Below are 25,384 nucleotides of genomic sequence, written 5' to 3' on the forward strand. Positions count from 1 at the left end.
TGGTTTTTCTGTATCTTTCTGGTTTAGTAGTATCTTCTACTTCTAATTTAGTATGAGGTCCGAAGTGCTTGTTCTATTGGTACATATGCCATCTGCACCAGCAGCCTTTCTATTTTTAAACTAAGTGTACTGTTGATTAACTTATTTGGGGTATAATTGGTGTATGGAGCTGGTTCGTTCCATTTACAGGGTCAAACATTGGCAACAGATGGGCTGTTTTTTGTGGCTGTGGTTTTTCTGTTTCTCAATAATTGGTGTGCTACTTGATTGGAGCTTACTTTTGGGATACATTTATTTCCTAGATAGTTGCTGTTAAGTTTTTTTATAAAGTTTAAAGCGATCTTGCTACTTGTGTGTGATGTCGAGTTCCTCCAGTTATTCTCCCCTCTTTTTGGTCTGAATTCACTGAGTTATTCACGCAATATTAAACCGCAGTTGACCGTATCTTTACTAAATGAATCTGTTGTCGTACAGTTCTCCGTATTTTGTAAGGAGGCTATGTGATCCGTCAGATAGAACGGTATATAATGCTGTTTGCAACTTCTTGTAATTTTGTTTAACGTATGGCTCAATACATGAAATAAATACATTCAGTGATCGTTGTAAAATGTAAGTACAGAATTTAAAATACAATCATCAAAGTTTATAAAAAATGAACAAATATGATAAAAATAAAATTAAAGACATTCAAGATTTCCTTTCACGCAAAAATAGTCTATGTATCTGTTGATACGTATTTCGCTTTAATAAAGCTCATCAGAACAGTTATTCATAGGCTTTCTCAACGTGAAAATTAATGTTTTCCTGTCTTTGTGAAGCAACGATAAAATGGCTTCGAAACGGACGCAATAGCGACATCTGATATTAAATCCGTAAAATAGTTTCGAAACACAATTCAGATAACTGCCTTAATCTGAACCTTCTATAAATGCAAGGTATAACAGACGCTGATAAAGATGTTAATAAAGATGTTAATAGAGACATGGGGAATCTAAAATTTGCATTCCACGACATGTCTCCTCAGCTAAGCAGAAATCGTTAGCGAATTGGTTTCTTGTACTCATACAGAGTAGATCCGAATAAAAATAAAATTAAAGACAGTCAAGATTTCCTTTCACGCAAAAATAGTCTATGTATCTGTTGATACGTATTTCGCTTTAATAAAGCTCATCAGAACAGTTATTCATAGGCTTTCTCAACGTGAAAATTAATCTTTTCCTGTCTTTGTGAAGCAACGATAAAATGGCTTCGAAACGGACGCAATAGCGACATCTGATATTAAATCCGTAAAATAGTTTCGAAACACAATTCAGATAACTGCCTTAAGCTGAACCTTCTATAAATGCAAGGTATAACAGACGCTGATAAAGATGTTAATAGAGACATGGGGAATCTAAAATTTGCATTCCACGACATGTCTCCTCAGCTAAGCAGAAATCGTTAGCGAATTGGTTTCTTGTACTCATACAGAGTAGATCCGAATAAAAATAAAATTAAAGACAGTCAAGATTTCCTTTCACGCAAAAATAGTCTATGTATCTGTTGATACGTATTTCGCTTTAATAAAGCTCATCAGAACAGTTATTCATAGGCTTTCTCAACGTGAAAATTAATCTTTTCCTGTCTTTGTGAAGCAACGATAAAATGGCTTCGAAACAGACGCAATAGCGACATCTGATATTAAATCCGTAAAATAGTTTCGAAACACAATTCAGATAACTGCCTTAAGCTGAACCTTCTATAAATGCAAGGTATAACAGACGCTGATAAAGATGTTAATAGAGACATGGGGAATCTAAAATTTGCATTCCACGACATGTCTCCTCAGCTAAGCAGAAATCGTTAGCGAATTGGTTTCTTGTACTCATACAGAGTAGATCCGAATAAAAATAAAATTAAAGACAGTCAAGATTTCCTTTCACGCAAAAATAGTCTATGTATCTGTTGATACGTATTTCGCTTTAATAAAGCTCATCAGAACAGTTATTCATAGGCTTTCTCAACGTGAAAATTAATCTTTTCCTGTCTTTGTGAAGCAACGATAAAATGGCTTCGAAACGGACGCAATAGCGACATCTGATATTAAATCCGTTAAATAGTTTCGAAACACAATTCAGATAACTGCCTTAATCTGAACCTTCTATAAATGCAAGGTATAACAGACGCTGATAAAGATGTTAATAGAGACATGGGGAATCTAAAATTTGCATTCCACGACATGTCTCCTCAGCTAAGCAGAAATCGTTAGCGAATTGGTTTCTTGTACTCATACAGAGTAGATCCGAATAAAAATAAAATTAAAGACAGTCAAGATTTCCTTTCACGCAAAAATAGTCTATGTATCTGTTGATACGTATTTCGCTTTAATAAAGCTCATCAGAACAGTTATTCATAGGCTTTCTCAACGTGAAAATTAATCTTTTCCTGTCTTTGTGAAGCAACGATAAAATGGCTTCGAAACGGACGCAATAGCGACATCTGATATTAAATCCGTAAAATAGTTTCGAAACACAATTCAGATAACTGCCTTAATCTGAGCCTTCTATAAATGCAAGGTATAACAGACGCTGATAAAGATGTTAATAGAGACATGGGGAATCTAAAATTTGCATTCCACGACATGTCTCCTCAGCTAAGCAGAAATCGTTAGCGAATTGGTTTCTTGTACTCATACAGAGTAGATCCGAATAAAAATAAAATTAAAGACAGTCAAGATTTCCTTTCGCGCAAAAATAGTCTATGTATCTGTTGATACGTATTTCGCTTTAATAAAGCTCATCAGAACAGTTATTCATAGGCTTTCTTAACGTGAAAATTAATCTTTTCCTGTCTTTGTGAAGCAACGATAAAATGGCTTCGAAACGGACGCAATAGCGACATCTGATATTAAATCCGTAAAATAGTTTCGAAACACAATTCAGATAACTGCCTTAATCTGAACCTTCTATAAATGCAAGGTATAACAGACGCTGATAAAGATGTTAATAGAGACATGGAGAATCTAAAATTTGCATTCCACGACATGTCTCCTCAGCTAAGCAGAAATCGTTAGCGAATTGGTTTCTTGTACTCATACAGAGTAGATCCGAATAAAAATAAAATTAAAGACAGTCAAGATTTCCTTTCACGCAAAAATAGTCTATGTATCTGTTGATACGTATTTCGCTTTAATAAAGCTCATCAGAACAGTTATTCATAGGCTTTCTCAACGTGAAAATTAATCTTTTCCTGTCTTTGTGAAGCAACGATAAAATGGCTTCGAAACGGACGCAATAGCGACACCTGATATTAAATCCGTAAAATAGTTTCGAAACACAATTCAGATAACTGCCTTAATCTGAACCTTCTATAAATGCAAGGTATAACAGACGCTGATAAAGATGTTAATAGAGACATGGGGAATCTAAAATTTGCATTCCACGACATGTCTCCTCAGCTAAGCAGAAATCGTTAGCGAATTGGTTTCTTGTACTCATACAGAGTAGATCCGAATAAAAATAAAATTAAAGACAGTCAAGATTTCCTTTCACGCAAAAATAGTCTATGTATCTGTTGATACGTATTTCGCTTTAATAAAGCTCATCAGAACAGTTATTCATAGGCTTTCTCAACGTGAAAATTAATCTTTTCCTGTCTTTGTGAAGCAACGATAAAATGGCTTCGAAACGGACGCAATAGCGACATCTGATATTAAATCCGTAAAATAGTTTCGAAACACAATTCAGATAACTGCCTTAATCTGAACCTTCTATAAATGCAAGGTATAACAGACGCTGATAAAGATGTTAATAGAGACATGGGGAATCTAAAATTTGCATTCCACGACATGTCTCCTCAGCTAAGCAGAAATCGTTAGCGAATTGGTTTCTTGTACTCATACAGAGTAGATCCGAATAAAAATAAAATTAAAGACAGTCAAGATTTCCTTTCACGCTAAAAAAAAAAAAAAAAAAATATGATAAAATACAAGATAATATAACCAAACGAAACATAACATCTTTAGATCAAGTTAAGCTATCCAGTCAAGGCTTGAAGGTGTTGTTGCGAAGTATATCTCTTAATTCACATGTCTTCACTGTGTGTTAAATGATTTTATCTGGAGCACCCTAGCCGCAGCTGGATGCAGACTATTTCTTCCATTTATATAGGTTCTGTGCGCATACTGCATATTACGTTCTAATTTGATGAATGCTCTTGCATACGTTTCGTGGCTGGTTGAAGCCATCAGGCTTTTGAAATGGGTCAATAAAGTTAAATACTTCAGATAAAGCTTCTTAAGTCTACAGCGTGTGCCATCTAAAGGTAACATTAAAATAATCTGGTGTTAGCTATTGGGCTATCACTATTGGTGATTTTCTGGATGGAGTTTACAGCTAAACTAGGGATGTTTTTATGGATTGGAAGTTATTTTGAATATTCTTTAATTTAGGCCTTTTGTCTTCGTAGAACAGACGGAGGTATATGGCTGAGGATGAAAAGCCAATATAGTAGACTAGTCTTGGCACAGCCGGTAATTATTCTCATTGCTATAGTAAGCTTCGTATCCACTATCTTCACATGGCGACTATCTAGGCAGACTGATTCACAGTACTCTGCCACAGAATATTGATCCGCTTGCACTGAAAAATCTGCCCTGTTTGTTTCTTATGGTTTAACCTTCTTTGAAGGACAGTATAAGTTGTTTTTATTGCTGCATTTACTTCTTTTTTGAGTGAAATATTATAAACGAATATAAGCGGTTTGTTAGTATAAAAATTTTTGTTTTATATAGCTACTAATTTTAGGAGACTAACTTGTTATTTCAGATTTCGTTTATAAGAGTAAAATCATTTACTGCAAAAAATATTTAAATTTTTGACACCAATGAATGTCTGTCTACGGTTGTTTAAACTTATATTAGGTTCTAATATCCGCATGTATATATACAAATTTATACTATTGGTAAAAATTCTACGATATCAGTTGGACAAGCATAAAATCGGCCGATGGTGATAACCTTTTTAATTATGAGCGACGCAATAAGCATACCAAAGTTGTAATCAAGAACCCTTCGTCTTAAAGTTTAAAAATTGATCATCTTTTACATATAGTTTATTACTGAAATGAAACAAATGATGCTATTAATAAAAGAAGTAATTGTTTTGTTGAAAAGTTTATCGCTTCTCACACAATATTCACATAATCTTTTTTTTACATCTTTAGATAGAAGAAGGAAAATCTGCATACACACACCTGTGACTTACCTAAAGGTAGTGTTGGGTTCCAATACCCTAACAAAACATGACGAACTGATTGAGGGAGTTAGACCTCTTCGTCACGTCACAAGTCCGAGACGGTCGGCGTCCAACTAAAAACCTCTCCTCCGTCACTCTAGACATCAGGTATCACCCGATTCCCATTCTTTCTCCCACACATTCATCGGGAAAACCACACCCACAGGCACCATCAAAGACTTTTAACCCCCTGACTTAGCGAGGCTGCTATCTCTCGCGCGTCGTCTATCTCTCATTCTCTTCTATTTCGGCCTGCCACAGTCAGAACCCCACATAGGTGCTACTCGCTCGTTTTAAAATTCTGTTGCGAGTTCCATCTCCTCTAGTTCTTTTGAAGAGAGCAGCTCCCTGATAAATAATAAATTTATGGATCGATATCCACCATCACTCATCCCTCATCAGTTTCTTCACTATTTCTCTCACGGAATCAAATATTCTGCAGTTACACTCTCTTTCAAACTTCTCTCTTTCATCCGCCCAACACCCACACTCCTACATCGTGTATGTGACAGTATCTGAGAGACCACAGTAAAGGCACTGAGCGAATTGTTTCTTTCTAAACCTAAAATAGTAGATGTAGAAGCAGTCATGGCCTGTGAGCATTTGCGTCAAATATTAATCGAGCTGCCTATGCCCACAGTCCACTCCGCTTCGAAGGTTCAGGATTAGTGACAGTCCACTCCGCTACATCACGTGTTGCCTCACACTCTTGCTGCCACTGATCGATTAAAACTAATCTTTCGGCCAGCCTTATCTCAGTCATCTCTCGCTCTCCAATATTCCGCCCCCTGCGACTATGAATCCTATCCCTTTCACCTACCAGCACATGTAAAGGAACACAGCCGGTGATCAGTTACAGAGCAGCAGCTGACACAGTCCTGTAGGTACATACTACCCGCAGCAGGCTAGTTCTGTCGACGAGTACCATGACCTTCTTGTTAGTTAGTGTTTTTACCGCCTCACGCCAGACTGGTGCCGCTTAGAGGACGACAAACTGCACAACACCGTGAAGCGCCCTTTTCCTTTTGGATTTGGGTCCACCAATATTGGGCATTATACTCCTTAGCGCAGCCATTCTCTAAACAGCTCTGCGGGTCACCACCGTCAAACGTTCCCCGTAACTCTCACCCTGGTGGAGAGTAACTCCCAGATACTTAACGTAGTTTTTGGGCTTTACTCTCTCCCTCACGCACTTAAATACAACACTGTCTTTCTTTCTTGTGCCTCTGAGTACTACAGTCTCTGTCTTATCCTCCGCGAGAGAAAGATTATGCTCGCTTATCAAATCCTCAACGAGGCCCCACCCAAAGAAAACCAAAGCAAGAGTTCCTCCCTGTCCTGTGCGGCCACTAGCATAGTAAAGTCATCCGCGAAAGCGTAGGGGGTAACACCCTCCCCATATTCGTAGTTTAAGACTCCGTCATATGTCAGATTTCACAGCGTTGGACCCAGGACGGAGTCCTGCGGGACTTCAGTCGTTATATCCATCGTTATATCACACCATCCTCCACCACAATCTTCCTCTCGGAATGATAATCAGCAATCACATTCCTCAGATACCCAGGACAGTTCCTTGCTTCCAAAGAGCTTATTACGTGACCCCACTGTAATGTATTGAAAGAATTTAAGACGTCAAAGATAACGAGGATCAGCCTTAATTCCCCGTACCGCCCGAAGCACATCGGTCACCGCATCCACCGTACTTTTACCCTGGCAGAAACCACTATTGTCTCCGAGACAGGCCTCCAGACATCACAATCACCTCTTCGATACTTGCATGTAGCATTCTCTCCTACAACTTTCCGATACAAGGATAGGACGATATTTTCCTGCCTTAAATTTAGGTAGGAGCACGAGCCTCAAGACTCAACAGCCACATGGGCTCCAAACGGCCCAGACGTACAACCTCCTTTGGCGGGACACCATCTAGACCGGTAGCCCTGGCAGACTTAAGGGAACTCGCCTCCACAGCCAGTTCATCCAACGTAAAGGGAATTCCACGCTCAGCCTCGACGTCTCTCCGCACACCATGCCACCGTCCTTGTGGAAACAGTTCGATGACTATCTCCAGCTTCTGCTCCAATAGCATGTCATATGGAGCACAGGCGTCGAAATGCTTCATTGCGATCTTATACTCGTCACCCCAGATATCCTTAGGTATTAGCTTGCCACATACTCTTCCATTACTCTTCCACAACCAGACAACCAACCGCTAATGTTTTTTCATCAATAAATCAAGTAATCGTATTTTATGCTAGTGACAACACCATTATTGAATATTATCTTCACAGTTTAATCCTAATAATTCGACCAATCAATATTATTTTCTGTTCCAAGCTATCCAACAACAGAATATGCATTAACTTAGCAAATGAAAAATTAGTGGATGATTTTATTGCCAACCACGTAAAAATCAAAATTAATTAACAACTCTTACAAGCACGTCGATTAATCACCCCCAGCCAGCGACTAGTACTCTGTCCAATTGACATCGTAAACACCGAAACATCAAAGTACACTTTTACACCTGATTGATTACACTTTAGTTGTCTTGATTAACTTTTAATCCTGTTGAACTGAATTATTATTATAGGTAGGTATATAAAGAGTGCATTAACAAATATTGAGATAGTTGATTTTTTTACACTTCTAATTCAATTTTACTGATATCCTGACCGCTATTTTGTTTAAGTATCTTACTAAATACTATTCAGGTAAGCTCTTATTTGTATTATGAAGATTTTTTATGCCAGCAAATTACATATTAGTACTGAATTCAAGGAAAATGAAACAGGTCGACTAACAACATCTTGTAAATCTACCGAGACTTTAAACATACCGCATAAATAATACTACTGATAATACCACTTTATTCGCCTAAATTGTTTTTCTTGTTAATTTTTAATTTGTATAGTTGACTACTTCTCTCTCTAGTTCCATCCCACCTTGTGGATTATTAAACGCTTTATGCGTTTCTTGGCCAAAAGTGTAAGATTGCTGACTGGCCGGGTCAGTGCATCTTCTTTCTTATTTATTCTCTGGACAAACTGTGTAGTAGTTCCTTCCATTATCTTTCCTCTCTTGCTCTGTTTTTAATTTCACCTTATCTTATTCCAATGTTTTCGTGTTGTCTCGTTGTTGCTCTTTTCCAGCTGTTGTCTGGTCTTCCTCTCTTTTATTTCCTTCTGGCTGGTATTCAAAAGTTTGTCTGGATAATGTTGCTTTCATCTTTCTTCAAAGTATTGCCAATCCATTTTCATTTTTTTTCCTTGACTGTAGTAGGCAAGGTTTGCTTTGTTCCTTCAGTATATTTTCAGGATTTTTAGTTTATAGTTTTTTAGCTGTGGATTCGTCCTATTTCCATGTTTCTACTCCGTTAAGTAGTATACTTTTAATGTAACTATTAAACAATTTCATTTTTGTTGTTTCTGATATTTCGATAGTTTGCCAAATTTTCTTTAAAGCGTTGAAACCATATTGAGCCTTAATTATTCTCGTCTTTATATCCTTTTTACAGTAACCGTTCCTTTCCATAACTGATCTCAAATATATGAACTTGTCTACCTCTTTTACTTCCTTACCGTTTATCATTACTTTATTATTTGGGTGGTTACTATTTTTAAGAGTTTGTTTTTCTCTGTGTTTATTTTAAGTCCAATAGTATTAGGGTGCTTCTGTCAGAGTTGCATAAGACTTCAGGGTTCAGTTAGTAGGCAATGTAATCACAAATTTGAGATCTTCTAACTATTTGAATAGGTTCCATATGATGCCTGTTCGATCGTCAGTTACTTTTCTCATTACCCAATCTATCATAATAAGGAATAGGATAAAGGATAGTACACAACCCTGTTTTACTCCACTTTCTATGACTATTTCTTCTATTACTTCATCTGAGTGTTCAACATTGGCTTTATATCCGTAGAAGAGTTTAATAAAGTTTATGATTTTCAGTGGTTCAGTTACGTACTTATTTTAGAGTTAAACATAACTTGACCGCACTATAACTAGGTGTGCTAGCATCTATTAATTCGATCATCACTACGCAATAGTTTAAATCAAATGTCGATTTTTTTAACGATTAGTAGAAACGTTAAAAGTAGAAATGAAGACCCTAGAAGTAAAGGGGTATAAGTGACATTTTTGTAAATAATGAGAAAACAGCTGCTGCTTTCTAGTGGGAAGTTACTTAGTCTCCAAAACAACTATGTGTAGGGCTTGGAAGAGAAGAGAGACAAGGGCACCTATACCCCTGTTCCAATGTATCAGACTGTTACTTGAGTTTATTATCATTTCGAATGGGTAGTGGTATAGCTCCAAGTAATACTTTAATGTAAACTGCTGCGTTTTACGTTATTATAAACTACAGTGTTTTAAGAAGAGTTCGTTTTGTTTCTTTGCGGAATACGGAGCCAGTGATAGATGATTTTCCTACTAATGTGTTTCCACTACCAAAACAGACTGGCAAGAAAAGGATTCGGAGGACAGATAAGTGGAAAACCAGGGGTAATTAGCAAGAAATTCAAGGGAATCTTACTTGGTCAAAAAACACAATTCTCATGAAGCTAAAAAGTTACGAGAACTTAAAAATCATCATTGTTGGAATAAATGTTCCAATGTACTAGAACAAAGACTTTTAATTTTTAAAAAGTATTGAACATTAGGCACTGAAATATCTCAAACAGCTTTTCTAAATAGATCCATGTAGACTAAGTCAATAAATAGAAAAAAACTAAATGCAGTTAGCAACAAAGAGGGGTCATGTGTTTATAATCTTGAAATGAAAACTCTTGATGTCTCTAACAAATGTTTCGTCTTCTACTGTGAAGGCTCAACTTTGAACGGCATTTACTCAAAATTTACTTTTTATCACTTATACCCCTTTACTTCTAGGATCTTCAAATTTGATATTCCGTGGTGTTACGACTCATAACGGTTCAAAAATCAACTACCTCTAAATAGAAAAAGTAACGATAATTTTAGTTCGATTTTGATACAACTAACAGAGATCTTTTTGTTTTATATTTCTTCTGTATAAAATCGAGCCATAATTTCGTTTGATCTAAGAAAATCAATTGCTCTCCTTTAGATCTAAGAGTTATAGTTCCTAGACAAAGGAGAGACATTTGGTAAGTTCCTGCAGTTTATTTGAAAATTAAAGTAAAAAACACTAGTTAGCTGTTTTTAAAAATGATACTGTGCTTAATCTAAAATACGGCACACTGCAAATCTGATGGGTAAACCCAAATCGAGGGTGCTGAAATTTTCTATAAACAAAAAAACAATAAAATAGAAACTCTTTAAAAATATATTTAATTAGTTCATTGGAAAGCCCATATTTTTATTAATTTATGTTCCTAATCTAATATTAATTTTCAAACCATATTGATTTTCATTTGAAAATCAATATTAGTAAAACCAAGTCCATTAGAATAAATGCAAGGAACAACACGCTATTTACTATCGACAATTTGCAGATTGAAAATGTGGAAAACTTTACGTATCTTGGAAGTGTCATAACAGAAAACGGAGGTACAGAAGACGATATTCGTATAAGGATACGAAAAGCCCAACAAGCTTTCAGCACGCTCAACCCTGTTTGGAGATCTGGCGAGTATACTCCAAGGACAAAGATCCGAATATTCCGATCAAATGTCATGTCTGTTCTACTCTACGGATGTGAAACCTGGAAAGTGACAAACATCCTCACAGACAAACTGCAGGTCTTTGTTAACAAATGTCTACGAAGAATTGTTCGTATATTCTGGCCTAACACCATCAGAAACGAAAATCTGCTACACCTGACCGAACAAAAGAGGGTACAAAATGAAATTAAGTCCAGAAAGTGGGGGTGGATCGGTCACACACTCCGAAAAAATAGTTCCAGTATCGCAAAGACTGCCCTAGAGTGGAATCCCCAAGGGAAAAGAAAAAGAGGTCGCCCAGTACAAACTTGGAGAAGATCCATCATGGACGAGATAAGAGGCCAAGGAAAGTCTTGGAATGAGGTGAAGGCCTTAGCGCAAAATAGAACCCGATGGCGCGTTTTCACTGAAGCTCTATGCTCCACTTAGGAGTTCACGAACCTTATATATATATATATATATATATATATATATATATATATATATATATATATATATATATATATATGTTCCTAATCTAATTGGCCTGATTATTCAACATGATCGTCTTCTCTTTTTGTAAATATCAACAAATATCATCCAAAAGGGAGTCTGGTGTTCAAGTCTTGCCGTCACTTGATAAAAAGATTCGCTCGAACAGCACGTATAGGTATATGATTAAATCTTATACAACATATTTATATAAGATAGCAACCCTTTTAGTTTTTTGGAGTCAAAATTATATCCAAATACCGTTTGCAAGCTGTTAGGGACACCTCTTTTAATGATATATTTAGGACAGTCAATTTGGAAATGGTCTATGCTATCTACTCCAACACAAATTGTACATTTTTGAGCTTCGCTCTTTGAGAATAGTTGTACGTGTCTATACCTATTATGGTCTAGTTTAAAACGTGTTAGGATTACTTGGGATCTTCTGCTTTTTGCTGTTGGTTACCACAGAGGAATTTTCCTCTTAATTTATTTTATTTTCGAAACTGAATTTTGCCACTCCCCGTTTCACGCACTTAATACTTAAAAAAATGCTTTTAAATTACTTGCCAACTCCGATATTTGATCTCTGATTCATCGTTACAGATAGCATCGCGAGCACTTTATCTACTAATTCATTTTCTTCAATACCAATGTCTGAACTTATCCACAAGACATTTATTGTTCTGAGGTTTTCTTAGTCTTTTTGAAGTTCCAATTTTATTATTTCCACTATGGGATATTTCGGGTAGAGATTTTGCATGGCTCTAATTGTTCTGAGGCAGTCGGAAAGAATAACACCGCAGGACATGATTTTGGTATTATTTTATTGTACGGCTTTGAACAATACAAAAAGTTCTGATAACTATATGACAGAATAAGTGGAAAGGCAAATTCTAAGGGACCGCCTGATGTAATAACAGCTGCACCAATTCCCTGTTCGGTTTTTGATACGTCGGTAAATATTTTAAACCAAACTTTGTACTGCTGGTTCAAGATAAAGTCCACCATTGCTTTAAAGATTGCTGGATTTATTTAATTGTTAATATTTATTCTTAATGATACATTGATTCTTATTTAACCAATATTACCTGGAGGCCAGCTGTCAGAGTTTACAGCAAAACTTTTGGAAATTGAATATTTAATGCAGAGCAGTAGGTACATTCGAAATCATTCATAATAAGATTCTAGTGTTCAACGTCTATTAGTAAAGTAGTTTATGTACTTCGATCTAAGGCAATAAAATTCTCCATTTACTACAATACATTATTCGGTTAAGTAGGGATGGCTCACCAGGTTCACTTCATAAGCTTCGGGTGGAAGTTGACCGGAATGCTGCAAGAGCAATTCTAATGCCAAGAATATATAGTGGCAAGCTTTTTAAGTCTTGTTGTTTAGGTCGAGGCTTGTGCAATTGACCCGTAGTGTGTTTTAAACCTTATTAATGTTTGAAAGCAGTGGCGCACCCAGAATTTGTCTGAGGGGGGGTTTGGATTTTTTTTATGCTACCTCCATTTTGAGTTCCTAAAATTTGGGTTTTAGTTTAGTTTAAAGTACTAAAGATAGCAGTGCCAAAGATTCAGGTATCTATTATCCTGCCTACCAACTAAAAGCACCCTCTCTTAGTTGTGCGCAGTTGACTGTCGCACGTACCGTACTCTGAAAGTGAGGTGGCCGCTGTAAGGATGACGACATTTTTAGAACACTTACTTCTCTTATCTAGATCTTATCTATTGTTCTGAAGCTATTTTTTATGACATTTTAAAGTAATTATCATTTTAATGGGAATAAGCCACAATTGAAGGTTAAAATAAGTTTATTAATGTTTGACATTAATCCAACTTGTAAATACAATACATTTTGAAGACGGCTTTCGCCGTATTCCCGTTCTCCGGCGCCAATCCTCCCGGTCCAAGGCATGCTCCTCCAAGGAATTTCTTTATTCCATGAGCGTCGAGGTCTACCTCTTTTTCTTCTTCCAGGGGGCTTCCATTTGTGAAGTTTTTGGGGCCAGCGTTCGTTAGGCATTCTCAATAGGTGCCCAAACCATTTTGAACCTCTTCTTTCTATTCTGTCAATGACCGTTTCTGCAGCATTCATGTTATTTCTTATAGATTCGTTGGTCTTTCTTTCCTGCCGTGATGCTCTAGCACTTCTTCTCAAATAATCCATTTTCTGCGTTGTAATGCATTTCTGTAATGCATTTTAACTGCCAACAACCTTCTTTCCAGGTCTGCATTAATTGTCCATACTTCAGAGCCATAACAAAGAACTGATTCAACCATGGTTTGCCCTATTCTTTTTTTTGTTCCTTTTGGAAATGTTGCCATCCCACCATAAGTAGTTCAGATATCCTACAATTTTACGTCCTTGTTTAATTCGGTGTTTCATTTCGGTTTCTCCCAAGCCGTTCTTAGCAATGAGTGCACATAAATATTTAAATTTTTTCACTTGTTTGATTTCCACGTCCTCGTCTATCAACACTTCAAAGCTTGCATCTGAATTGATAACTAAATATTTTGTTTTCTTCATGCTTACTTGTAACCTCTATTTTACATATTCTCTGTAAAGACGCTTTATCATAAATTCAAGATCATAAGAATCTTGAGCTAGGACGACTTGGTCATCCGCAAAGTTCGGGGAGAGCAGTACGTCATTTCCTATGGGGATTCCCATTCCCTGGCAGTGGTTTTTCCAATTTTGGAGGACTGCCTCAATATATAAATTAAACAATAAGGGTGACATACTGCATTCTTGTTTTAGTCCTTTAGTTACTTTTATTCTCTCTGATAGTCTATTTTTGATTTTTAGGTAAGTAGTGTTATCCCTGTATACTTCTATGATTATTCCTTAAAGGTATTGACTAATGTTGAGTTGTTGTAAAGCTTGCCACAATTTAAGTTTTGGTACTATATCATACGCGTTTTCTAGTTCGATGAAGGCTAGATGTACTTCGGTACCAACCGCTATTCTTTTTTCTATTAATTGTTGGAGTATAAACAAGTTATCAGTGCAAAATCAAAGATTCAAACGTCAATAAACTTATTTTAACCTTTAATTGCGGCTTATTCCCATTAAAATGGTAATTCGATCTTATCTCTGTCATTGGTCCAGTTGGTGTTTCTCTTCTTTTTCTTTCTTTTAATGACTGCTCGGATGTAATTCTGAACACTATTCCATCCCTCCGTACTTCCCGTCATCTTCACGACCATATCTTTTACAGTCACAGGGTTCCTACATATTTCTTTATACATTCTGTTTCTCTCCACTGTACATCTATTACACTCCAGCATTGTGTATTTATCTGTATCTGTATCTGTAAACATCTGTATCTGTCTTTCTGAAGCTATGAAGATACGCCCTAAAACAGACAATCTACCCAGTCCCTTAGGCTCGGGATCAGCATCGTGGTCCACTGGGCAACATTTTCCTGGTTGTTCCACTCTTCTTGTCATCTTTTCATTGATCTTTCCCTTTCTTCTTTTTTTTATAGCTGGTGTCAAATGCTCTCTTCTCTCATAAAGATGTCTCTTTTCTACTGCTAACACATGCAGAGGAACACAACCCGTGATAGTCCACAAGGCCGCCGCAGATACAGTCCTGTAGGCGCATGCTACTGGCAACAGACTCGTTCTGTCTACTTTTGTCATAAGCCTAATATTAGGTATCTATATCTAAATATAATGAAAAACATTATTAATTATTGTGTATTTATACTATAATTATTGTGTTCTACATTTAAAGTGATAATTTAATTATTCAATTAGCGTTTTGGATTTTTTGTATTGTGTGTGAAAGACAAGTTACATTTTCCTACTATTCTTTATATATTTTTTACTTCATGCCCTGGGGGGGGGGGTTTAACCCCCAAAACCCTCCCTGGGTGCGCCACTGTTTGAAAGACTCTCAATAGGATTGTTTTATCTAGTCCTCAATTTCTATTAGCTAGTGTTGCCAATAAGTTTAGTGTTTTATGACATTCGAATAGTCTGTTTTATGCTCCTGTCAGGGCAGTTTTTAATCAAAACACAATCCCAGAAATTTTCCAGATGGTTTAAATGCCACTGTGAAGTATTGGAGCTATTTTGACGGAGGATACTGCCAAAGTCTTTGATACTGAAACTTTGAAACCTGTATTGGCTGACCATTCTTCTAACTGGTTTAGGAGTTATTACAATGAATCTGTCATTAATTTAATATTTTAATTTTTGATGTACACAAAACGATCGTCTGCAAATAATCAAGCTTTTAGGGTTTGGTAGACTACTAGGGTGGTAAAATATGAAAAAAATATAAATTTAAAAATTTTAACCGATCATCCATCAAAAGTGTTCCATTATTATATAAAAATTAATCGTGCGAAATTTCATGAAAATCGGTGAATATTTAGAGGTGCATCCAGGGCTGGAAATTAAATAAATCCATTATTCAAGTTAGTATAATGCCATTATAAAATAATGGGATACATAAAATAATTGGTACATAATAAAATAATTGGTAGACATGAGATAATTATTTACTTTACTTTTTAGGGGAATTTATTGTAAATTATATTTTACCAATAGAAATTAGAAATTTACATAATATTTACCTAGAAATTTCGACGATCTTTACTACTATGAAAAGTACATAATAGTTCTTACTTCTTATGTTGTTTTGTTTTTAAGATTTTGGTTTTTGTAGAGCCCAGAAATATTTCTTAATACTCTGCGACTACTTGCAAGAGGTATTGTAGCTGCCTTTCCTTGTTAGTAAATTTTTTGTTGAAATCTTCAATAAGCGCAACTTCTCTATCTGTTCTATCATTTGTCGTCACTAAATTCTTCGCCATCTCTTCGGCTGCCTTGAAACTTTCATCATCTTTGTACTGAACCGGATCTCTTTTCAAAAAGTCATCAGGAAATTAAAGCATATTGCATAATTGTTTTAGAGTTTGTAGTAAAAAAATGCTTCAGATCCCTACTGTCCAAGAATACAGAATATTTCATATCAGTAGCATGTTTTGGTGGGTCTTCAGGAGCTTTTTACCATAGCTGCAGTCATTAAGCTTTTGATTTCTGGAAGTATGCTGGAATCAAAAAACTCATAGGGATGAGGTGTTCAGAGAGTACCCTAAGTGTTTCTAAAGTTTGTGGCTCATTTAATTGGCAATTCTTTGATGCAGGTGGTTAAGGAGCTATTGCATAAGCTGAAAATCATTGAATGGCTCTTCAATGGCAAATAGTGCTTACATTCAGGCCTTTAAGTACACCATTACTGCGAAGAGTGCTAAATTATAAATTACTTTTAGTTTCAAAGCTGTCAACTTAAGTTGTCTGCACAACAATCACATCTTTATCACATATATGACTTTAGATATCCTTGTCATCATATATATGGCTCCAGGATAATAGAAACTATCACTTTATTTGGGACTCCATCTAGAACAATCACTGACAACTCTAAGAATTCTTTGTAGTCATATCTTGCTTGAACCCCTTGCAAATATTCCAAGGCGAAATCCAAAATGTCTTTACGATTCTTTGAGCCTTCAACAGCAGGGTCTGTAAAAGCCGTAAAAAAAGGTCTGTAAAGTCTGTAAAAAGTATTTGTGTCTATGGTTACCCAGCTGTCTTGGAATCGTTTAAAAAGACTTATTTGAACGGCCAGATGATGTACTACTTATTACCTCATCAAACACAGATCCAACTATGAGTTACAAAATGTTATGGTGGCAGACTAAAAAAAAGCAAGACCTTTCCCAACTTATGCTCCAAAATGTTAAATTTTCCAGACTGTGGCCATGTATTGCATGCAGTAGTATCGAAAGATACAGCAGCGACTTGATAAACAACACTTCATTCCGGCAAACATTCCAAAATGGCAATTACCTATGCAATTCCTGTTCCACTGTGTAATTTTGGACTACCCAGCAGAAATTCATATCCAACACTAATCTATTCATATTATTATTTCACTTAACCACGGTAAAATACGACACAAGCTTTATAATGCGTTATCTTTCTGCCTACAATGCTTTGCGGACTATTTACCGATTTTTAATTTTATTTACAGCAGTGATAAAAAAATCTTTTCAATCGAAACAAGTATTATTTCAATAATGTACTGTCGCAATCTAAATTCCTCATGTAAAAGCCAATTTAGTGCAATACAATGGTTGTCTCTAAAAATAGTATTCCACAAAGCACATAAATATGGTTTCTATAACCTGTTTGCATACCTCTTAACAGAGCCACCACATTTAAGTTTGTACAAATTTTCTACGGATGGTCAATATACTGCAAAATTTTGATGATTTTTTTAGTGATTTATATGTTGCCTTCGCATTCGTGCTTAATGCAATCAGAAAGGAATTTTTAGAAAATGAAGAAGTGTTATTTTTAAACTGCTTTTTGACAAATCGATAATCACAAATTGGCGATATAATAATCATTTTGAATTGTTAAAATCAAGCCACAGGTATCAGTGACATGTGTCAATGTGTGAAAAAATTCGTAAAAATGTAATGATGATTGGTTGCACTGTATATACGAGCATCTGCTATCAAAATAATATTTTCAAGTCACGTGCTAAAATTTTTTCTGTGATAGCTTCATTCTTTGTATCATATTCATCATCATGATCATTCTTACTTTTAATCCTGTATGGATCCTAGCCTCCTCAAGTATTTTACTTTGGTCGTTTCTATTCATCGCCTTCTTCCACCAAGCACGTAAGTGTTCCCATATTTCCATGCTTTGTGTTAACTTTTTCGATGACTTCGTTTTCTATAATAAGTTAGCATAGAATTTGCGGTTGTATGCTTATTTTCATGTACTTTATTTTGTTGGTGTTTATTATTAAATTCATTTTTGTAACCGATTCTTTTAGTGCCACATACGCCTGTCGTACAGCGTTGCCACTTCTTCCAACAATATTAATGTCATCAGAATAGGCAAGGATTTGCACTGATTTAATATATATTGAACCGGTATTATGATTTATGGCATACGTATTACTTTTTCCAGAGCCAGATTGAACAGTATACAGGATTGAGGGTCTCCTGGCGCAGCCCGTTATTTGTTTGAATGCTTTAGACAGTTACCCTTGGATTTGTACTCTTCATTTACCTTTTTCAAGAGTTGGTTTTGTTAACTTTACCAACTGATTTAGTACTCATAGCTCTTTAACCGCACTTAACATTTTTCTTGTATTTACAAAGTCTTGGGCGGCCTTATAGTCTATGAATATGTGATGAGTATCAACGCCATATTTCAGTGTTTTTTTTCTAAAATTTGTCTTAGGGTTGCAATATAATGAATTGTTAATTTACCACCTATGAAATTAGCCCGGTATTTCCTTTTATTCGTTATGCATATGGTGCCATACAGTAGCATAGTGTAGTGGAGAATATTCCATACGCTGCGTTTGGAAACTTAAGTACATGTTATGAACCAAAAAATTTTAAGTGAAAAGTATTCCAAAACGCAATTAAATTATAAACTACTAAACACGGTTAGCATAATTATAGTCAGCGCCTTGAATTAGGTTTACCCATCAGGAGCGTAGCTTGACGAAAAAAAAGTTTTCGATTCAATCACAGTGCAATTTATCAACTATATTTTATTTTTCTATAAATATAGTAAACAGTTGACGTATCGTGTATGTAATTTTTTGTTTAGCTATATAAATAGTTTTTTACATGCACTGATGAGTTGCCGCATATGCGTATAAAAGATTCGATTTGGATAATAAATATTACTTCAGTTTGTAATTATCAATTGATTTTCAAATTATACTATTTAAGTTACGTAATTCTCGTAAATCGATGTTGGGAAACCAACTTTTATTTTTGGAGTCAATTCTATGTCGTGTGTTATGTCTTGTTATTTCTTCCAATAAGAAAAATCAGTAGAACTCAGTATTGTTCGTTCAATTTTTTACTGACGATAAAACAACACTGACTCTCCTGATTAGTACAATAATTAAAATAATGACTTTAAAGAATTAATTTATAGATTGACCAAAATTATGTAAATATGAGAACTTTACAATTAATGTCAGAGGAATTTAGATGAACAATGCATTGGAACTGTTTTTTGATCACGATATCAGCATTTTCGTAATAAAATTAAAGCATGAAAATGGAATATATATAACATTATGTTTCACTTAAGAATAACAATGTTGGTTTCTAACCGCATAAGTTTAATAATAGGATATTATACGAAGACGGTTGCGTTTTGATGTAATTTGAGTCTCTTACCACTCCCTATCACGTGTTTCTGGGTCTACCCGTCATCAGAGAGAGTTTGTAAGAAGACTCAAACTAAATCAAAACGCACCGACTACTCTGGCAATTATAGGAAAAATAAGTACCAGAATATGCTACTAGAGACCTCTAGTGAGGAAGGATGAAGTTAAATGTGTCGATAGTTATTAAAGTAAACTGTATACCCAAGCTTAATCAAGCCATTCAGAGCGATGCTGGGAATATTTATATTCCAAAATCTACCCATACAAATTACCATCATTCTTTTACTCATTGCGTCAAGTAAGGACGATAAATATACGAAGACGGTTGCGTTTCGATTTAATTTGAGTCTCTTACCACTCCCTAACACGTGTTTCTGGGTCTACCCGTCATCAGAGAGAGTTTGTAAGAGTCTTCTTAACTCTCTCTGATGACGGGTAGACCCAGAAACACGTATTAGGGAGTGGTAAGAGACCCAAATTAAATCGAAACGCAACCGTCTTCATATATTTATCGTCCTTACTCGACGCAATGAGTACAAGAATGATGGCAATTTATATGGGTAAATTGTTGATGCATAGTGAAATATAAATAAGGTAAAAGAAATAATAAATTAGACTTACTCACAATCAATTTAATTTAACTATTCAGACGACCGGTTTCGCTTTCTACAATATGCAAAGCATCTTCAGGTCTCGATACAAAGTTAAATAAATGCTGAAATAATATACCCATATTAGGGTGTTGTCTAATAAAGATAAACAAAGATAGATGATATAAATTATATAAATTACAGTAATTATGCCAATATTACATGTCTGTGGTCTTTCAAAATGAATAAAATGTTTAAGCAGACAAGGTAAGACCCACAAATTGGTAAAATAGTCTATTAAACTGTAATAAATAATAAATGAACAAATAAATAAAACATTACTTACATGCCGGTACTCTATTAATTGATGGTTGAAAGAACATGGTTCAAACTATCCTGTATTGTTGATTGGAGAACTCAAGTCTGCTTTTGTAATTGTTTGACAGTAAACGGGGAAGTTCTTGAGGAGACAGATTTTATCCAATGAAGTAGAGATAGGTGTAATGTAATTGTTTGTTTGATGAAGGTAATGTTCTATACCATTGAGTTATTTAAAAGTTATATTTATTCTAGAGATATATTTATGAAATGTGTGTTATTTATTGAGATTTTATTTTTGAAGGTGACTGTTGTGAGACAATAAATGAGATTAGATGTACAGAGAACACAGAGAAGATGTCTCACAACTGTCACCTTCAAAAATAAAATCTCAATAAATAACACACATTTCATAAATATATCTCTAGAATAAATATAAATAACTTTTAAATAACTCAATGGTATAGAACATTACTTTCATCAAACAAACAATTACATTACACCTATCTCTACTTCATTGGATAAAATCTGTCTCCTCAAGAAGTGACAGTTTGACACAACTGTCACCTTCAAAAATAAAATCTCAATAAATAACACACATTTCATAAATATATCTCTAGAATAAATATAACTTTTAAATAACTCAATGGTATAGAACATTACCTTCATCAAACAAACAATTACATTACACCTATCTCTACTTCATTGGATAAAATCTGTCTCCTCAAGAACTTCCCCGTTTACTGTCAAACAATTACAATAGCAGACTTGAGTTCTCCAATCAACAATACAGGATAGTTTGAACCATGTTCTTTCAACCATCAATTAATAGAGTACCGGCATGTAAGTAATGTTTTATTTATTTGTTCATTTATTAATTTATTACAGTTTAATAGACTATTTTACCAATTTGTGGGTCTCACCTTGTCTGCTTAAACAGAATGATTCTGTCTCCGGCTTCTGTACGCAATCTAGCTTTTCTTCAATAATTTTAAAGTGTTTGTTTGTCCTTTTGTAGTGTACTGTGATGTACGATTGTATGTTTATGACATTTTGTTCTTGTCGGATAGGCCGCAATTGACGAAATGCCCCTGAAGATGATCTAGGGATCGAAAGTACTTGGGCAAGATTAAATTAAACTGTGCTCGATATATGCCTTTTATTTGATCAAAGTTCATTTATTCGAGCATTCAACCTTATATTTATTATTTGATTTTCTTTTTTCTTTCATGAGTTACACTACATTGTCAGTTTTCCCTCTTTTTCTTTTCTCTGTTTTTTAAATTAGATGTTCTTCCCTGAACTTACTAAAGGTTTCACACATATTGTCGAGTGATTCTTCTGGATCATATGTTTGCTCCATGTTACTTAGCTTTTCTGAAAGGATCCGTGCGACTATCCCTTTTTGTTTCTTATCTTTTAGTCTTTTCATATTATATTTTTTGTTAGTATTCTTTTTTGTGACATTTTTAAATCTAAACCTAAATTTACGAATAACAGGAATATGATCTAACGATACGTCAGCACCGGAGTAACTTTTAACTGATAGGCATCTATTACGGAATTTGTTATTCACCACTACGTCAATAATTTGATTTCTTATTGTTTTCTGGTTGATCTTGCGGAGGGACCCAAGTATACAAACCTCTTGGTGGTAATTTGAAGAACGTATGTAGTATTGCAAATTGTTTTTTCTCTACAAATTGTTTTAATTTTTCTCCCCTTTCATTTCTCTTCCCTAGACCAAAATCACTAATTATTGCGCTTTTCCCTTTACCAATTTTCGCATTTAAATCACCCATAATAACAGTTATATCTTCTTTTTTAATTTTTTTGAGTGAATTTATCAACTCTTAGTTTATCGCTGGTTGGGCGATAAATACCCTTGTCAAAAATTACCTAAATTTTTTGCGTCAATTGCTGATTGATAGCGCTATAATCAGAAAAAAACGATTTATTCTGACACCCTACGAAAATTATGAAAACCAGTTATTATAAGATAGTAATGAATCTTGCATACATCATAATTATTGTCGATAAAAGAAAGAGTAGAAATTAACGTATCTTGTACTTTTTTAACGTTCTATTGAAAACTGTATAAAGTAAATGTATTATTGGTCACTTATTTTGAGAGAACAATATTCTAACTTCAATCAAAAAATAATTTCAATGTGTTTGACATATTCGACTACAACATGTTCTATAAAATCCTCTTGTCGTTTGAAATTCACTAAGGTTGATAAAGACTCTATGGGACTTTTTTGTTAGGCAAGAAAAAACATGATATTGCATGTTGCAAACTGGATGATGCTAAGAAAGCCAGTACCCTGCCAAAAATAAAAGGGCGTAGTAAGAAAACATGGAAATTATTTGTAGGAAAAGAGAAGAATTGGGCATCGGACGCAGCAGTTGACGAACTTGATTTGGACAATCAGTCTCTTCCTTCTACTTCACAGGTAAGTTTAAACAATATTTTATTATTGTTACTATTAAAGAGGATTAAATATGTATAGTCCGAATAGCTATGATGATTGCCGACCTCCGCCGACCTCCGCCATGGCACGATATATATATATATATTTAAACCTAGAGGTAATATTAATACTATTGCAGGAATTAATATTAAACTCAACAGTAAGATCCTTCGTTCTTACTTTTAATTATTTGTTCATTTATATAAATATATATATATATATATATATATATATATATATATATATATATATATATCCCAAATACAATCCCATACAAACCTAAAATCAATAAGAACATTCAAAACATCTAATGCCTATTTCATCCAAAACAGAAACACTTCACTACTCACTCAAGTTTGCCGATCTTGTCAGATGGGTAAAAAACCAAATTTCCAATGAAGACCATTTTTTCTACGAGTTACCTTGTTCCAGTTGCCCACGTACATACATACATCGGACAAATAGACGAATCCACAAACGTATTTACGAACATTCTATATCTGTAAAACATTCCGATACTGCTTCAGCCCTAGCCCAACATCATATTAAGACAGGTCACAAAATATATTTCAAAAAGCAAAAAACATTGCTCCTATTCGCTCCTTAAAATCAAGAATTATTAATATATATTATTAATTCAAGAATCACGAGCGATGACGTTAAAATACTGCCAGCAACATGAGGACCGCTGCTTCAACCCCTCGCCCCAACCGATCCCTCTCTGAGAGTGTAAAAGCTGCTACACAGCTACACAGATAATAATTTATCAACCTGTATATTGAAGTCTAAATTCTGGTCGATATGTACACCCAGAAATTTGGTGTTATCCACTAAAAAAACTTCCTTCTCTTGTATCTGTAACATTCTGTGATATGGTAGTGTTGCTTATTTTTGTTTTAAAATCGTGTTATTTGTTTTTTTACGATTTACTTTCAACCTGTAGGTACATATTAAATCACATCTGAGTCTCCTTACTACCTGAGAATAAAATTCCGGATCGTACTTGAACTGGTGCTGTAATTGAATTACTATCAGAATCTTCCGATGAGGAATCATCGTTACCTAAATTGATAATAATAAGTTCTAAATGCTGTTCTATAATAAAATCCAATTGCCACATATTGGATATAATTCCATCTACACGATTGGCAGCATTTTGCCAATTATTAGTTGTAACAATATTTAAGGCTTGGTTAAACATTAATTTTACGTGGCATAATTTAAAAGTACTTTTTTTTTCTCGAGACTTCGCCCTTTACTTGTACCCAAATTAATTCGATGGGGTTAAACTCACAATTCTACGGTGATAATCAAAGCACACACCTACCTGTGAGTTTAGTCATTTCGTTTATCACATATTTATGTTTTATAGGATGATTTTTCGCTAATGTTAACAGTTCTGCCTTGACCATATCATCAGTGTATGGAATATTTTTTTGTCGTTACCACGGTTAAACATCAGCCTTCCGTGTGACAATGGCTGGCAATTTTTCATATTTTCTTCTGTGGTATGATACATTATCTAAAACAATGACTGCATTTTTAATTAAACTTGGCAAAACTCTTTGTATCCACTCTTCCAAAAGATCGGAATTCATATCTTCGTGGTAGTCACCATTTTTCTTAGACTCGAACAAGAACAATCCATTTCCAATAAATCCATCTTTAGAACAGATATGTAACGGGTACGCGTAAATTCTACAAACCATAATAATTGACCCCTGCATAACAAAACTCACCAGCGGAAATGCAAAACACAAAATTATTGACCGTGCAAACAGTTCTTAAGGTGGGTACACATATGCGAGCAGAACTGTTCGCGAACCGTTTGTGAACGCTATATTCGTCTATTTGTACGACGAGACGCGCCGCTTGCGAGCTGTTCGTTCGTTGCTCGTCAAGAACCACGGCCGGTCGGTTTTTGGGATGAACACAAAGAATGTTCGCAGTTAAATTTGGACGGTGTTCGAGACTATAAATTGTTTCTGCTAAGTGTGCGATGAGATCATTCGGTTAAACAAAATTGTTGAACGAGCGCGGTTTATTCAAAAGTAACGAGAGAAATTAATAACATACTGTAAACAAAATACCGAAATATTTAGAATAACGAAGTAAATTAATTCTCGGTTTGTTATTAGATACTTAGGGTATTGGATAGCCTGAACATAAATATATTTTCAACGAACTGTTCGCGAACAGCTCACGAGCAGTTCGCGAACAGTTCGCCTCGCATATGTGTACCCATCTTAAAGGCATCGCATCGTACGACCGGCCAGTACCTGCATTTACTGATCGCGTGTCCTTGAATTCTCCCTTTTCACCGGCTGGACTTTAGTGCCTGCTCTGATGTAAGCATGTAAGCGTCTAAGTTTTAATCTAAT

At 35.1% G+C, this 25,384-nt stretch overlaps 1 protein-coding gene across 1 annotated transcript in view; it reads left to right on the plus strand.

Moving 5' to 3' along the window:
• Positions 1-25,384, plus strand: part of Pde9 (phosphodiesterase 9) — a 1,302,013-nt gene that overhangs the window by 1,275,336 nt on the left and 1,293 nt on the right. The window contains exon 17 of the mRNA XM_072540799.1: positions 22,798-22,985. Coding sequence (XP_072396900.1) covers positions 22,798-22,985 — 188 coding nt within the window. The remainder of the gene's footprint in view (positions 1-22,797; positions 22,986-25,384) is intronic.

The sequence above is a fragment of the Diabrotica undecimpunctata genome, chromosome 8 (genome assembly GCF_040954645.1).
Source record: "Diabrotica undecimpunctata isolate CICGRU chromosome 8, icDiaUnde3, whole genome shotgun sequence".
Lineage (NCBI taxonomy): Eukaryota > Metazoa > Arthropoda > Insecta > Coleoptera > Chrysomelidae > Diabrotica > Diabrotica undecimpunctata.